The 17,870-nt window shown below is 44.1% G+C and overlaps 1 protein-coding gene across 1 annotated transcript in view; it reads right to left on the bottom strand.

The window, feature by feature from the left end:
* The window catches only part of LGI2 (leucine rich repeat LGI family member 2), a 45,690-nt gene that overhangs the window by 7,740 nt on the left and 20,080 nt on the right, over positions 1 to 17,870 (bottom strand). The window contains exon 7 of the mRNA XM_004375134.1: positions 12,813 to 12,977. Coding sequence (XP_004375191.1) covers positions 12,813 to 12,977 — 165 coding nt within the window. The remainder of the gene's footprint in view (positions 1 to 12,812; positions 12,978 to 17,870) is intronic.

Below are 17,870 nucleotides of genomic sequence, written 5' to 3'. Positions count from 1 at the left end.
GGAGAACATAACTATAATAAATATTTATGCACCCAACTACAGGGCTCCAACATACATAAAACAAACTCTAACAGCATTGAAAAGAGAGATAGCTCCACAGTAATAGTAGGAGACTTCAACATACCACTTTCAATGAAAGACAGAACATCCAGAAAGAAGCTCAATAAAGATATGGAAGATTTAAATGCCATAATCAACCAACTTGACCTCATAGACATATACAGAACACTCCACCCAACAGCAGCCAAGTACTCTTTCTTTTCCAATGCACATGGAACATTCTCCAGAATAGACCACATATTAGGCCATAAAGCAAGCCTTAACAGAATCCAACGCCTCAAAATATTACAAAGCATTTTTTCTGACCATAAAGCCATAAAAGTAGAAATCAGTAGCAGAAAAACCAAGGAAAAAAAAATCAAACACATAGAAACTGAATAACACCTGCTCAAAAACTGCTGGGTTATAGAAGAAATTAAGGATGGAATAAAGAAATTCACAGAATCAAATCAGAATGAAAACACATTCTACCAGAACCTTTGGGACATAGCAAAAGCAGTGCTCAGAAGTCAATTTATAGCAATAAATGCACACATCCAAAAAAAAGAAAGGGCCAAAATCAAAACATTAACCCTACAACTCAAACAAATAGAAAGAGACTAGCAAAAGAAGCCCTCTGTCCCAGAAGAAAGCAAATAATAAAAATAAGAGCAGACTTAAATGACATAGAAAATGGAAAACAATTGAAAGAGTTAACAAGACCAAAATCTGGTTCTTTGAAAAGATCAACAAAATTGATAAACCATTGTTCAAACGGACAAAAGAAAAACAGGAGAGGAAGCAAATAACCCAAATAAGAAATGAGATGGGTGATATCACAACAGACCCAACTGAAATTAAAAGAATCAGAACAGAATACTATGAAAAATTGTACTCTAACAAATTTGAAAACCTAGAGGAAATGGACAAATTTCTAGAAACTCACTACCTACCTAAGCTAACACAAACAGAGGTAGAACAACTAAATAAACCCATAACAAAAGAAGAGATTAAAAAGGTAATTTAAAAACTTCCAACAAAAAAAAGCCCTGGCCCTGATGGTTTCACTGGAGAATTCTACCAAACTTTCAGAGAAAAGTTAACACCACTACTACTAAAAGTTATTTCAGAACATACAAAAAGATGGAATACTCCCAAACTCATTCTATGAAGCCAGCATAACCCTGATACCAAACTCAGGTAAAGACACGACCAAAAAGGAAAATTACAGATCAATATCCCTCATGAACACAGATGCAAAACTTCTCAACAAAATTCTAGCCAATAGAATTCAACAATATATCAAAAAAATAATTCACCATGACCAAGTGGGACTGATACCAGGTATGCAGGGATCATTCACCATTAGAAAAACAATCAATTGTAATCCATCACATAAAAAAAAACAAAAGACGAGAATGACATGATCTTATCAACTGGTGCAAAAAAGGCATTTGACAAAGTCCAACACCCATTCATGATAAAAATTCTCCGCAAAATACAAATAGAAGGGAAATTCTTCAACATAAGAAAGGGCATTTATACAAAGCCAACAGCCAACATCATCCTAAATGGGGAGAGTCTGAAAGCATTCCCCTTGAAAACAGGAACCAGACAAGGATGCTCTTTATAACCACTCTTATTCAACATTGTGCTGGAGGTCCTAGCCAGAGCAGTAAGGCAAGAAAAAGAAATAAAGGGCATCCAAATTTGTAAGGAAGAAGTAAAAGTATCTCTACTTGCAGATGACATGATCTTATATACAAAAAGTCCCGAAGAATCCACAAGAAAACTACTGGAACTAATAGAAGATTTCAGCAAAGTATCAGGATACAAGATAAATACACAAAAATCAGTTGGATTCCTCTACACCAACGAACAGAACTTTGAAGAGGAAATCACCAAATCAATACCATTTACAACAGCTCCCAAGAAGATAAAATACTTAGGAACAATTCTAACTAGAGACATAAAAGTCCTATACAAAGAAAACTAAAAGACACTACTGCAAGAAATCAAAAGAGACCTGCATAAGTGGAAAAACATACCTTGTTCATGGATAGGAAGACTCAACATTCTGAAAATGTCAATTCTACCCAAAGCGATCTACAGATACTATACAACCCTGATCCAAACTCCAATGACATTTTTTGATGAGATGGAGAAACAAATCACCAACGTCATATGGAAAGGGAAGAGATTCTGGATAAGTAAAGCATCACTGAAGAAGAACAAAGTGGGAGGCCTCACACTACCTGATTTTAGAAACTATTATACTGCCATGGCAGTCTAAACAGCCTGGTACACAGACCAATGCAACAGAATTGAGAATCCAGACATTAATTCATCCACCTATGAGCAGCTGATATTTGACAAAGTCTCAAAGTCCATTAACTGGGGAAAAGACAGTCTTTAACGAATGGTGCTGGCATAACTGGATTTTCATCTGCAAAAAAAATGAAACAAGACCCATACCTCATACCATACCATGCACAAAAACCAACTCAAAATGGATCAAAGACCTAAATATAAAATCTAAAACAATAAAGATCACGGAATAAAAAATAGGGACAACGCTAGGAGCCCTAATACATGGCATGAACAGAACATGAAACATTACTAACAATGCACAAAACACCAGAAGAGAAACTAGATAACTGGGAGCACCTAAAAATCAAATACTTATGTTCATCGTAAGACTTCACCAAAAGAGTAAAAAGACAACCTATGGACTGGGAAAAAATTTTTGGCTACGACAAATCCGATCAGGTTCTAATCTCTAAAATCTACAAGATACTGCAAAACCTCAACAACAAAAAGACAAATAACCCGATTAAAAAATGGGCAAAGGATATAAACAGGCACTTAGCCAAAGAAGACATTCATGCAGCTAACAGATACATGAGGAAATGCCATGAGAGAAATGCAAATCAAAACTACAATGAGATACCATCTCACCCCAAGAAGGCTAGCATTAATCCAAAAATCACAAAATAATAAGTGTTGGAGAGGTTGTGGAGAGACTGGAACACTTATACACTGCTGGTGGGAATGTAAAATGGTACAACCATTTTGGAAATCAATTTGGTGCCTCCTTAAAAAGCTAGAAATAGAAGTACCGTATGATCTAGCAATCCCACTCCTTGGAAAATATCCTAGAGAAATAAGAGCCATCACACGAATAGATACATGCACACCCACGTTCATTGCAGCACATTCACAATAGCAAAAAGACAGAAACAACCTAGATGCCCATCAATGGATAAATGGATACACAATTATGGTATATTCACACAATGGAATACTACGCAATGATAAAGAACGATGACGAACCCGCGAAACTTCTCATAGCATGGATGAATCTAGAAGGCATTACACTGAGTAAAATTAGTCAGTCACAAAAGGACAAATATTATATAAGATCACTATTATAAGAACTCAAGAAATGGTTTAAACAAAGAAGAAAAGATTCTTTGATGGTTATGAGGGTGGGGAGGAAGGGAGAGGAGTATTCACTAACTAAATAGTGGACAACAATTATCTTAGGTGAAGGGAAGGACAGCACACAATACAGGGAAAGTCAGTACAACTGGACTAAACCAAAAGCTAAGAAGTTTCCTGAATACGACCAAACACTCTGAGGGACAGAGTAGCAGGGGCAGTGGTCTGGGGACCATGGTTTCAGGGGACATCTAGGTCAATTGGCATAACAAAGTTTATTAAGAAAATGTTCTGCATCCCACTTTGGTGAGTGGCATCTGGGGTCTCAAAAACTAGCAAGCAGCTATCTAAGATACATCAATTTGTCCCAACTCACCTGGAACAAAAGAGAATGAAGAACACTAAAGTCACAAGGAAAATATTAGCCCAAGAGACGGAAAGGGTCACATAAACCAGAGACTCCATCAGCCTGAGACCAGAAGGACTAGATAGTGCCCAGCTATCACCAATGACCACCCTGACAGGGAACACAACAGGCAGTCCTTGATGGACCAGGAGAAACGTGGGGTGCAGAAATCAGATTCTAGTACAAAGACCAGACTTAATGGTCTGACTGAGACTGGAGGGACTCCAGAAGACATGGCCCCTGGACTCTCCGTTAGCCCGGAACTGAAACCATTCCCAAAGTCAACTCTTCAGACAAAGATTAGACTGGATGATGGGACATAAAATGATACTCCTAAAGAGAGTGCTTCTTAGGTCAAGCAGATACATGAGACTAAATGGGCAGCTTCTGTCTGGAGGCGAGATGAGAAGGCAGAGAGGGTCAGGAGCTCGTTGAATGGACATGTAAATATGGGGAGGAAAGGAGGAGTGTGCTTCACATTATGGGGAGAGCATCTAAAGTCACATAGCAATGTGTGTATAAATTTTTGTATGAGAAACTGACTTGAACTGTAAACTTTCACTTACAGCACAATTAAAAAAAAAAAAAAAAGCTGCATCAATTTCCACCCTGTTGTGACTGTTGTTAGGTGCTATCCAGTTGATTTTTGACTCATAGTGACCGCATGTAACATGCAGAACTGCCCTATAGGGTTTTCCTGGCTGTAATTTTCTTTTACAGAAGCAGATCACCAGGTCTTTCTCGCACAGAGCAAGAATTCTTTTCTTGGAGATGTGCCATAATGCCCCTGTCCAGGTAAACACGTTTAGCCTATGGGGTTGCCAGTAGCCAAAAACAAGAGATCAGAGAGGAGTTGTAGAGAGGAATAGGAGAAAGAACGAGGAGAAAACCCTTGGGGTGAGCATCACCATGGGTTTCCCACTCTCCCTGAAGACAATGGATAGCTGGAGCTGCCCCTCATGTACCTCAGCCAACAGGGCTACCAAGGAGGAAGCAGGTGCCCCAGTCTTAGTGGACATGTATTGAGAAAAATCCTGCCCAGCCCTTGCTAACTCTGGGATCACCCCGTGGCCAACCAAGATGACGAATGAGGTTTATGTGACCCAGTAGTGGGAGAACGGCCCACATTAACCTCATTCTCGTTCAAGGCAAGAGGTTCCAGGAGCCGTTCTCCTTTGCTTATCCATTTGTCATCTGCTCAGCACAGGTGTGCCCTAGTGCCTTTCTTCACATTAGGCTAAATTCCCAGCTATCGAGAGACGGCCACACTCCTTCCTCCACTGAGCAATCCATCTGCTTGTGTAACCATCCCGACTCCGCCTCCCTCAGGCCGTTACCTGCTGGTCCCTGCATTCCGTTATGAAAATTAGAAAGGGATTTTGATTGAAGCCAAAGAATTAGGGTCTGTGATAACCTACTGATAAACATGTGATAACCCAACTGATAAAGTTAACATTTACTGAGGATTTACTATGTGCCAGACACTGTGCTAAGTGTTACACACATGTTGTTGTTGTTGTTAACTGCTGTCGAGTTGGCCCCAACTCATGGGGGCAAGCCCATGCACAACAGAACGAAACTCTGCCCAGTCCTACATCAGATTGGAAAATTCATGGAATTCCCATTTTACTGATGAAAGAGGCTCATGGAAATAAAATAACTTGATCAACATCACCAGTCCTACACCAACACCATAATCAGTTGTGGATCAGATTGTTGTGATCCATAGGGTTTTCACTGAAAGATTTTCAGAAGTAGATTGCTAGGCTTTTCCTCCTAATCTTAGTCCAGAAGCTCTACTGAAACCTATTCAGCGTCAGAGCAACACGGAAGCCCCCACTGACAGACAGGTGGTGGCTGCACAGAAGGTACACTGGCCAGGAATCTAACCTGGGTCTCCTGCACGAAAGGCGAGAATCCTACCCCTGAACCACAAATGTCCCCTATCACCCCTATTAAATCCTTACAATCACCCCAAGCAGTCAATGCTATGATGATCCCATTTTACAGATGAAATGTAAATTCATGGAATTCCCATTTTACAGATGAAAGATCTCATGGAAATGAAATAACCTGACCCAGGTTACCAGCCAGAAAGAGCTGGTGCCAGGATTTTCTAAGCAAGTCTCATGTCGAAACTTATTAGCTTAACTACTGCACTATTGCATCTCATTTCTTGGGCTTGGCTGTGAGAAGAGGATTAAGTGAACTTCATATAAGGGCTACCCACCTTTCAAAAGAGTCAGACTTCAAGACTGAAGGGCAGAGGAGCCCCTGGAAACAAGCTAGGTCTGACCCTGGCTCTGCTTCTGGCCATACCAACTCAGATCTCACCAACCCACCCACCACCTCAATGCCTCCACCCAATCCAAGCCATCATCGCTTGCCTGGATTACTGCAATTGACTGTTTGTTGTTGTAAAAATACGTAGAACGTAACATTTGCCAATTCAACATTTTTACCCATATAATTCAGTGACACCAACTACATCAACCATGTTGTTCAACTATCACCAACTTCCGCTGCCAAACTTCCCATCACAATAAATAGAAACTCAATGCAATAGCCTCTTGTTGGTGTTGTCTTGTGCCGTAGAGTTGATTCAACTCATGGTGCCACCATGTATTATGGAGTAGAACTGCACTCCATAGGATTTTCTTGACTGTAATCTCTTACAGAAACAACGTATTGCATTAGGCAAATCTGCTGCAAAATACCTCTTTAAAGTGTTAAAAAGCAAAGATGTCACTTTGAGGACTAAGGTGCACCTGACCCAAGCCATGGTGTTTTCAAGCACCTCGTATGCATGCAAAAGCTGGACAATAAATAAGGAAGACCAGAGAAGAATTGATGTCTTTGAGTTACAGTGCTGGCAAAGAATACTGAATATACTGTGGATTGCCAGAAGAATGAACAAATATGTCTTGGAAGAATTACAGCCAGAACGCTCCTTAGAAGCAAGGATGGCAAGACTTCACCTCATGTATGTTGGACATATTATCAGGAGGGACCAGTTTCTTAAGAAGGACATAATGCTTGGTAAGGCAGAGTCAGTGAAAAAGAGGAAGACCCTCAAGGAGATGGATTGACACAGTGGCTGCAACAATGGGCTCAAATATAGTTAACGATTGTGAGGACAGCACAGGACTAAGCAGTGTTTTGTTCTGTTGTACACGGGCTCACTATGAGTCGGAAGCAACTAGAGGGCATCTAACAACAACAAATCCCTTACACAAGCAGATCACCGGGCCTTTTGCAATAGCCTCTTAGCTAGGTGCTCTACTTAAGCTTCTGCCCCCTCCCTCCCACAGGCTCCTTCCTCTCAGCTCAGTAGCTGGACCTGCCCAGCACTCTGTGCCAGGCCCCAGCTTCCTCCTATGCAGCCCTAGGGACCTTGGCATGGAATCCTCCAGGGCTCTGAAGAGCAGCTACAGCAAAAGCCCATGTCCTCCCAGGACCTGAAGGCCCTACATGATCAGCCCTTCTTACTTCTCTGGCCTCATGTCCTGTAACCTCTCTTGTTTTGTTTTGCTCTTGCCAATCAGTCTCCCTTCATGCTCCTCAAACAGACCAGATGCCCTCCCGCCTCTTGACCTTTGCACTGGCTGTTCCTTCAGCCTGGAATGCTCTTCCCCCAGCTATCCCCATGGGTTGATCCCTCATTTCCCACACGCGGTATGTATTCAAATAACACCTTCTTGATGAGGCCATTACTGGACACTCTAAAATTTCAATCCTTCCATCTCTAGCATTTCCAATCTTTCTTCCTCACCTTATTTTTCCTCTTTAGCACACTGCTATCCAAAGTGTTATATATATTACAATTATTTGTCTTTTTTATGTCTATCTCTCCCACTACAACGTAAGCTCTTTGAGGGCAGAGGTTTTCATGTTTTGTTCATGGCTGTATCTCCAGCAGGTCCCTGGGTGGCACAAATGGTTTGTGCTAGACTTCTAACCTAAAGGTTGGCAGTTTGAACCTACCCAACAGTGCCATAGAAGAAAGGCCAGGCAATCTGCTTCCATAAAGATTATAACCAAGAAATCCCCGTGGAGCAGTTCTACTCTGTAATACGTGGGGTCGCCATGAGTCAGAATTGACTCAACAGCCATGGATTTGGTTTGGTTTATTTTTATTTTTTTTTAGTATCTCCAGCATCGAGAATGTGCCTGGCTCAGAGTAAGTGCTCAAGAAATCTTTGTGAGTGAATGAATGTCTTAACAAATTTGGGGAGGCCACCAGCTGCAGTATGTTGGAAGGGCAGGTGGAGGGCATGCTGTCTCTTCCTATTAAAGCACACCTGGGAGAGATGGCAGGGGATGAGGGGGAGTGTGACATGACAGATCCTGGGCCCTGCCTCTGAGTTGACAGTGGAGTGGTTCAACCTGCCTGAGCCTTGGTGTCTTCATTTGTAAAAGTTGTGAGAAGGAAGCCACATTAAGAAGTGTTTGCTCTGTGCTTGGCACTCATCAAATCCTCACAACATCCACATGAGATACACCTAGTCCCCATTTTACAGATGAGTAAACTGAGCCTTAAGGTCCCTGGCAGGTGCAGATGGTTAAGCATCTGACTACTAACCAAAAGGTTGGCAGTTCGAACCCACCCATCGGCGCCATGGAAAAAAGTCCTGGAGATCTGCTTCCTTAAAGATTACAGCCAAGAAAACCCAATGGAGCACAGTTCTACTCTGTAACACTTGGGGTTGCCACAAGTTGGAAATGACTCAACTACAGTGGGTTTTAAACCGAGCCTCAGGGGTTACTGATACCTCCTAGTACAGGGCAGAGTTAGGAGGACAACCATGTGCACTGGTCTCCATAACCTGAGTTCTTTAGAGCATATATACTTCTTCTCTCTGGAAAAGAGGGCTTCTGTCCTCTATCAATGGGCAGGCAGCCCATAGCAATACCTCAAGGGGCTTCTTTGAGAGCGAAAGCTTCACCCTGCTCCCACCCCTACCATGGGGAAGGAGGAGAGAAGGCAGAGAAGCCACCTCATTTACCCTCATCTACCTTGCAAGCTGGAAACCCTGGTGGCGTTAGTGATTAAGAGCTACCACTGCTCACCAAAAGGTCAGCAGTTCGAATCCACCAGGCCGCTCCTTGGAAACCCTATGGGGCAGTTCTACTTTGTCCTATAGGGTCGTTATGAGTCGGAATCGACTTGATGGCAGTGGGTTTGGTTTGGTTTTTATCTTGCAAGTCAGAAAAAAAAGGGAAGCTAAAGAATACATGGATATAGAGTCCCTCTCTCACTCCCCTTTCTTTAGCGTGCACTGGGTTTAAGGCCCTAGGGCCTCGGCTTCCCTCGCCAGGGTCACCTGCGTGGCTCTGCTCTGAATCTGCATTTCCGAGCCAGCAGCTGCTCCTGGGAATGTGAGCTCAGCACTCGGAGAGCAGATGGCCCGACAGCAACGCCGGCTCATCTGAAATGGCATCTTTGGAGAATCCGGAGGGACGTGTCTTGCAGACCTCAAAGCAGTGAGATTAGGCTCATTAGCAGCTCTTCTCCGTGGGGGGATGGGAACAATACTCTCCGTGCCTCCCTCCTGTCCCCCGCACCTGCTGCGAAGCCACTTTGTGCCTGAGCAATTCCTAGGAGCCTCTCAGTCTGGAAATTCTACCATGATGTGCTGCTCGCTGCAGTAAAACGCTGCTCTAACTCCAAACCTGAAGCAGCTAAACGAACTCCTCTCCAGGAGTGATAATCAGGCCTTTGTGGCACTGTTTATAAAGTTAGTAGTACTATCAGATTTCAGTTTGATAAATGAGAAGTCTTTGAAAAGATTGTTTTGACTTTATCCACTGTTTAAAAAAGCAAGTAGACAGTTTGTTTTTAGTAGCGCTAAGACACTGGGATCCTAACAACTCCACCCCTAGGTGTATACCCCAAAGAACTGAAAGCAGAAACACAAACAGACCTTGTACACCAATGTTCACTGAAGCACTATTCCCAGTAGCCAACAGGTGGAAACAGCCTAAATGTCCATCAACAGATGAATGGATAAACAAAATCTGGTGCATACACACAGGGGAATATTACTCAGGAATAAAGAGAAATGAAGTCCTTATACATGCTACAACATGGACAAACCTTGAGAACGTTGTGCTCAGTAAAGTAAGTCAATAACAAAAGGACACATATTATATGATCTCATTTATATGAAATACGTAGGATAGGCAAGTGCATTGTTGTTGCTAGTTGCCATTGAGTCTATTCCAACTCATGGCAACCCCATGCGTGCATAGTAGCGCTGGGCTCCATAGGGTTTTCAAAGCTGTGACCTTTCAGAAACGGATCACCAGGCCTGTCTTCTTAGGCACCTCTGGGTGGGTTTGAACCACCAACCTTTTGGCTAACAGTCGAGCACTTAAGCATTTGCACCATCCAGGGACTCCTAGGCCAGTGTATAGAGACCAAAGTTTATTAGTCATTGCCTGGGGCAGGTTCAGGGGCCTTGGTGGCTCAGGGGTTAAGAGCTCGGCTGCTAACCAAAAGGTCGGCAGTTCGAATCCACCAGCTGCTCCTTGGAAACCCTATGGGGCAGTTTTATTCTGTCCTATAGGGTCGCTATGAGTCGGAATCAAGTGGACAGCAATGGGTTTGGTTTGGTTTTTGCGGGGGCCAGGTTGGAGGGAGGGAAAAAAAGGGGACTCATTGCTTAGCGGACAGTGAGCTTCCATTAAGGGTGATGGAAAAATTTGGAAATGGATAATGGTAATGGTTGAACAACATGATGAACATAACTAATGTCACTGAGGAGCCCTGGTGGCCAAGTGGTTAAGAGCTACGGCTGCTAACCAAAAGGTCGGCAGTTTGAATCCACCAAGCGCTCCTTGGAAACTCTACGGGGCAGTTCTACTCTGTCCTATAGGGTCACTATGAGTCAGAATCGACTCGACAGCAATGGGTTTTGGGTTTTAATGTCACTGAACTGTACACGTGAAGAATGCTGAAAAGGCAAATGATTTGTTACATATATACATACCACAAAAAAAAAAAGGAAGAAGAAAGGGAGGCATTGGGATCCCCTGTCAGCATTAAAAGGAGCCTTAGCTAAATCATTGCAAATGCCTGAATTTATGAATCTGTTTATTCTTATTTTGTATGTACTTAATGAAAGAAAACAGTGATCACTAGGACCTGGCAAGGGGGCACCAGGAACAAGTTATACAGCTGCACAGTCACTAGAACATCTTGTGATGATAGAAATGTTCTATATTTGTTCCGTCCAATACATCAGTAACTAGCCACATATGGCTATTTAAGTTTATTAAAATTTACTAAAATTAATAATACAGTTCCGCAGTTGAACTATCCACTTGTGAAGTGCTCAACAGCCAAGTGTGACCAGTGGCTACCATACTGGCCAGCACACAGCAGTACCTTTGCATCATCACAGAACGTTCTATAGGACTGTGCTATATAGAGGGTTCTGGATAATAATACTTTAGCTTCATGGACATCATTTCCAAAAGAAGCATGTTATTTTAGATCTTTGCTTATGTTGACTTGAAGGTGGACAAACGAACAAAGCAGAACAACAAAAAAACAACTATTTATGTCAAACTAATCTCACCTTAGGTTTTAAGAAGATTGCTAGCTGGGTATGTTAGGGAAATCTAGTACACAGAAAATATTCGGCATTTAGAAATGCATCTGACCAAGCTTGTTATGTCAGCCTGTGGACAAGACAGAGGAAAACAGGCTGATACCTAGGCAGTGATGGGATTCCTAAACTACTCTCTAGAGGTCGGTTGGAAAGAGGCCTCAGTGGTGCACCTGTGCTGCTCCGTGTTTCAATGGGGAGCTTGCACGAAGTAAAGGCTTGTTTACACAATCTGTGAGTGACACCAGGATGAGAGGCACACAGAGTATGTGGAATGACAGCATTCGGAGTCCAGAGACATCTCAATGGGCTTGAAGACAGGGAAAAGCTAGGAAAAGGAGAGTTAATAAATACAAACGAAAACCAGAAAACCAAACTCGTTGCCGTCGAGTAGATTCCGACTCGAAGCGACCCTACAGGACAGAGTGGAACTGCCCCATAGGGCTTCCAAGGAGCAGCTGGTGGATTCCAACTGCTGACCTTTTGGTTAGCAGCCAAGCTCTTAATCACTGTGCCACCAGGGCTCCAAACGAGAAGTCTAAAAAGGTTACTGCTTAAGTTCAGCATAGAGATGCCTTAGCATTCAGCAGCACAAGCCACAAATATGTGTGTGTGTTGGTGTGTGTGTCAGTGGGAGGGGCACGCACATGCCTGGAGTCTCTGGGTGGTGTAAATGGTTAAGTGCTCAGCTGCTAACCAAAAGGTTAGAAGTTTGAGTACACCCAGAGGTACCTCAGAAGAAAGGCCTGGCAATCTGCTTCCAAAAAATCAGCCATTGAAAACCCTGTGGGAGCACAGATCTACTCTGACACACATGGGGTTGCTATAAGTCGGAGTTAACTCAACAGCAACGGTTTAACTGCTGCGTGTGTGTGTATTTTGCAAAATGTATGCTACATATACAAATAGACACACATACACATATATGTACACACACCCATGCACGCACATGTTAACAAATTAGTTAACAATAAGTTTAACAAAAATCAAAGGCAGCATTTAGCTGCTGAACAGCCAAGGCAGTCTTAGGCTGCTATGCTCAAGGCCAGGGATTCTCAGTGTGACCTCGCACCACTTCTGTAAAGTGCTTCCAACCAGAAGTAACCCATCACTCTCTCCCTTTTCAAAAGGGTCACCAAAAATAAACAGGATCCCCACCGAGAAAAAGTTGGAGAGATGAGGGTGGACTGTGCTGCATCCCCTAACTCTAACGGCCAAGCTCTCCTGAGGTATGGCAGAGAACGTTTCCTCTCTCGTGGGCTTTAGGCAATGCTGAAGTTAGGTCAATAAATCTGATCAAAACCACAACATACCTGTAATATTGTCATAGCTCCGGAAATTCATTTCGATGTGGTCCCACTCCAGCACCATGCAGTTCTCCATGCTGGGCTGAGCGATGGCCACATACACATCATTCTTGGAGTTGAACGTGTCCACTGACACCGACTGGTAGGGCAAAGTCTGATGAACAACAAAATCTGGAAATGGGTGTTTAAAAAAAAAGTATCCATGAAATCTCCTGTGAGAATGACCAGCCACCACATTACCTTCTATCCATTTCATCATCAGTTCTACAAAGGACTGGGGAGAGGGCAGGAGGGCAGAGGAGGAGAGATACAACAGCATAGTGTATTTTACTGTGGAAGATTCCAGAAGGCTTCTGGCTGGCACAAGATTATCAGACTGAAGGCACAATTTTGGAATACAGCTTCCTTTAGATAAGTAGCTCCACAAGTTAGGATGAAGATCTCAGTGGTTTAAAGAAATCAGATGAGACCTGGTTTATCAAAAAGGCCACACAGAAAGGATACCATACAGCAGCATTCTTGAAACTATCATCAAAATTACTCTGTCAAGAAGGGATGTCATAGTCACATCGGTTCGGTAAATGCTGTATCTCTGTTGTTGTGAGTTGCCATCGAGCCGGCCCCTGACCCATGGCGACCTCACGCACAACAGAATGAAACGCTGCATGGTCTTGCATCATCCTCATGATTGGTTGCAGATCGGACTGTTGGGATCCATGGGGTTTTCATTGGCTGATTTTCAGAAACAGATCACCAGCCCTTTCTTCCTAGTCTGTCTTCTCTGCAATCACTGCTGAAACCTTTTCAGCATGATAGCAACATACAAGCCTCCACTGACAGATGGGTGGTGGCTGCACATGAGGTACCTTGGCCAGGAATGGAACTCAGGTCTCCTGCACGGAAGGCGAAAATTCCACCACTGAATCACCACTGCCCTCACGCTGTATTTCTAGCCCTCTCAAAATAGCTCCTGTAGTAAAGAAACCTGTTTAGTTTTGTTTGATGAGGTACTTCTCAAGCTTCCCTGGCAATGGGACCCTTTTACCACCGTGATGAATCCCCCTAGATCTACATTACCCTTGTCGGGAAACACCGCCACTGTAGGTTCAGAACTAAACTTGCACACTGCACGTTTGGAAACAAACCCAAATCCTCTGCTATGGTCTCCAAGGTTTAATAGCTGACGACGTAGGGAAATTGAGGGAGTATGTTTGCTGGGTCCTGGACTGGATGCAGTGGTGTCTAATGGCCGGGCCTCGTATCTGCAGTGTCTGTGGCTCAACAAGCATTTCCAGGTCGGCAGGGTTTTTGTAGCAATGTGTGTAGCCCCTCCCAGCTTAGCACATGTTCTACTCTTACGTTCAATGGGAAGACAGTGCTCTTCGCTCCATATTGCTCCCCTAAGCTTCATCAGACTCACTGTACTAAACCTCGGTTTACCAGTTGCCATGAGTCAACTCTGACTTATGGCAACCTCATGTGTATCAGAGTAGAACTGTGTTCCATAGAGTTTTTAATGGCTGATTTTTTTTGTAAGTAGATCACCGGGTCTTTCTTCTGAGGTGCCGCTGCATGGACTCGAATCTCCAGCCTTTTGTTTTAGCAGCTTAGCACTTGAACCATTTGCACTCACCTCCAAAAAAAACATACAGTCACCATCAAGTTGATTCCAACCCATGGTAACCCCACGTGTTGCAGAGTAGAACTGCGTTGCATAGGGTTTTCATGGCTGTGACCTTTCAGATGCAGATCACCAGGCCTTTCTTCTAAGGTGCTCCTGGGTGGTTCGAACTGCCAAGCTTTCGATGAGTAGCCAAGTGCTTAATCATTTGTGCCACCCAAGAACTCCTAAATCTTGGTAAAAACTAAAAACCAAACCCACTGACATTGAGTCAACTTTGACTCATGGCAACCCCACGTGTTACAGAGTAGAACTGCTCCATAGGGTTTTCCCAGTTGTAATCTTTACAAAAGCGGGTTGCCAGGCCTTTCATCTGCAGTGTCACTGGGTGGGTTTGAACTAACTACCTTTAGGTTAGTAATTGAGCACAAACCATTTTCACCACCCAGGGACCTGACAAATCTTGGAAAGAAGAACAATTGCAAAGAACTGGGTGAACATGTCCTCAGAAGTAAGTATAACTGGTGTGCGGGATAGCTAGAGAAATCTAGTAAAGAACAAATCTTAAAAAAGAAAAAAAAAACCTAATAAAGTTTAAGAAAAGTAAAAGTAATAAAGTTGAGGTGGTTATGTCTTCAGTCAGAGAACTTCAATATGCACACTGTTTCTTGGCAGGCTAAGAAATGGGTAAGATGTAGGGTAACAGTGGACATTTGGCTAGGGAAAGTCTTTCCTATGAGGGCTTCCTGGCTTTTCCCATCCCTTCTCCCAGTCCTCATCCGTCCTGCTCAAGTCCCATTTCCCCCCTGTAATGCCTCCCCGTCCATTCAGTCTACAGGCTCTTTCCCAGCTTGCTAAGTCATAACTCTGCACTGTTGTTTAAACCTTACTGTTCACTATGATTGGACTCTCCCCATAGTAACATCAGAGTCAGGTTTGGGGAAATGGCAGGGATCTTAGAGCCGCGGGCCATCTGACAGAGCCAGAGGCTGAAGTCCAGAAAGTGTGAATGCCTACTTATGGCCACACAGCCTGTATGTCATGGCTCCTGGGCCAAGGGCTCCCTGGAGCTGGGTCAGGGTCCTACATGTCTCGAGCCTCCCCACATGGCAGCCACTCAGAAAGAACGTCTGATTTAGAAGTCTCATAAAAGATGTCAAATGAGAAAGGCAATGAAGGGGCCATTCAGTAATGGGGAAAGAGAGGCAGGAAAGGAGTAAGAGCAGCTAAGCAAGTGTTGAGGTGGGAAGTGAGGAGCAGGGATGGAGACAACAGGTGAGAAGCAGGTCAGGTGGCAGGAGAAGGAGGTTACATCCCTGGGAGCGAAGGCAGTGTGGTGCAAAGGAAGGACCACCGCATCTGGGGTTGGACCACCTGAAACCACCTCCGACTCTTGAGACTTTGGATTGGTCACTTCACCTGGCAAGGTCTCAGTTTACTTACCAACAAAATGGGGGCAATGATGCTGACCTCCCAGGCTTGATGGCAGCGACAGATTAGGTAATGTTCGTGGAAATACCAATCTCAGGGCTTGGCACATATTAGGCACTTAATAAATGTAGAATTGAGGTCCAAGAAAGCACAGTACTCTTCCTCTGTCCCAGCCACCACCAGACCCATCTCTGGGGGGAGTGTCCATTTTAATGGCATCTAAAATAAGATATGGGGGCAGTGGTGGTTCGGTGGTAGTTCTCATCTTCCATGTGGGAGAGCCGGGTTCTTCCCAGCCAATGAACCTCATGCACAGCCACCACCATCTGTCAGTGCAGGCTTGCATGTTGCTATGATGCTTAAGAGGTTTTAGCAGAGCTTCCAGACTAAGGCTAAGAAGAAAGGCCTGGCAATCTATTTCCAAAAATCAGCCCTATGAAAACCCTCTGGATCAGAACAATTCAATCCTATTGTGCATGGGGTTACCATGAGTCAGGGACCAACTTGACGGCAGCTAACAACAACAAGATAAGATGCAGGAGCTGAGTTCCACTTTCGTGCTGAGTGACCTTGGGCAAGTTATTTAGCCTCTGTGCCTTAGTTTCTTCATTGTGTACTGTAATTCACTGCTCAAAACAGTGTCTATCACATACTGAGTGCTCAATACATGGCAACTTTTGGAGGTGCCCCTCCTCCCATTCTGGTGCACCAAAAAACCAAACCCATTGCCATTGAGTCAATTCCAACTCATAGCAACTCTACAGGACGGAGGAGAACTGCCTCACAGGGTTTCCAAGGAGTGGCTGGTGGATTCAAACTGCGACCTCTTTGGTAGCAACCGAACTCTTAAGCACTGCACCATCAGGGTGCTTCCTAAATGCTTGTTGGCTTCATGAGTATTGGTGGGTTGGCCTTCCGCCACAGTCAACTCATAAGACTCCAGTGGGAGGGGACGGTGGCTGAAGGAAGGATGCATGCAGGCTCTGGGAGAAGAGGCTGGCAAGCTGAGTCACTGAGAGCAAAGAGGTGGCCCCTGCACCCTGACAGGCAGGAGGTGGCCAAGGGAGAGAGGGGACAGGTGTTCAAGTGTTCAGGGTAGCCCCCAGCAGAGGGCAGAGTATGCTGGTGAAGAACTGGCCTTTGAGGTAAGACAGACTGGGCTTCAGGTTCTCTCTCTCTGCCATTTTTACTTATGTGGCCTTGGGCAAATGAGAATAATGCTGTCTCATAAGGTTGCTGTAGAGACTGAATCCGGGAGTCTCTTGAAGTGATTAGTGCAGGGTCTTATCTATGGCAATCATCCAATAGTTTTAAATCATTAGCTGTATTTAAGGAACATCAGAGTGACAGGGCATGAAGATAATAACTGCCTTTCTTGTTCTAGTTCTTTGGCCAATAACCACATCAAAGCCCTCCCAAGGGCTTTGATTATATCACGCTGCCTGTGTGAACACTTCCGAAGAGTCACAATGGCTCCCCGGTTGCCATCGAGTCTACCCCACTTGTGTCAGAGTAAACTCCATGTATGTCAGAGTAGAACTGTGCTCCATAGGGTTTCAATGGCTGATTTTCCTGAAGTAGATCTCCAGGCCTTTCTTCCAAGGCACCTCTGGGTGGGCTTGAACTGCCAACATTTCAGTTAGCAGGTGAGTGTGTTAACTGTTTGTACCACCCAGGGACTCCATCGCTTTATGAACCCCCACAAAAATAACGGCACTGCTCAGCCAAGGATCAAAAACAGGAAAATCTCAACCTCCATTCCTTTCTGCTGGCACTGGCAGAACCAGTGCAGAAGCCAGAAAGCGCTGCTGGCCGCACAAGGTTTGCTGGTTTTCTGTGTTCACGTGGAGATAAAGAGAGCAGTCGTCCCGGTGTGCTCCCTTTTCTAGGGATATAAAAGGACGCAGAGAACGCAGCTGTGTTCTTTTAATTACAGTCCAGACAGCTATAAACTCCTTGCCTGAATCTCTGGTTGCATTTGTCTACTCCAGTTCTGCCAAAGGTTCCAAACA

This window comes from Trichechus manatus, unplaced genomic scaffold (genome assembly GCF_000243295.1).
Source record: "Trichechus manatus latirostris isolate Lorelei unplaced genomic scaffold, TriManLat1.0 scaffold00034, whole genome shotgun sequence".
NCBI classification, from domain to species: domain Eukaryota; kingdom Metazoa; phylum Chordata; class Mammalia; order Sirenia; family Trichechidae; genus Trichechus; species Trichechus manatus.
Note: the sequence above shows the minus strand (reverse complement) of the source record. Positions and strands in the feature narration are given on the sequence as shown.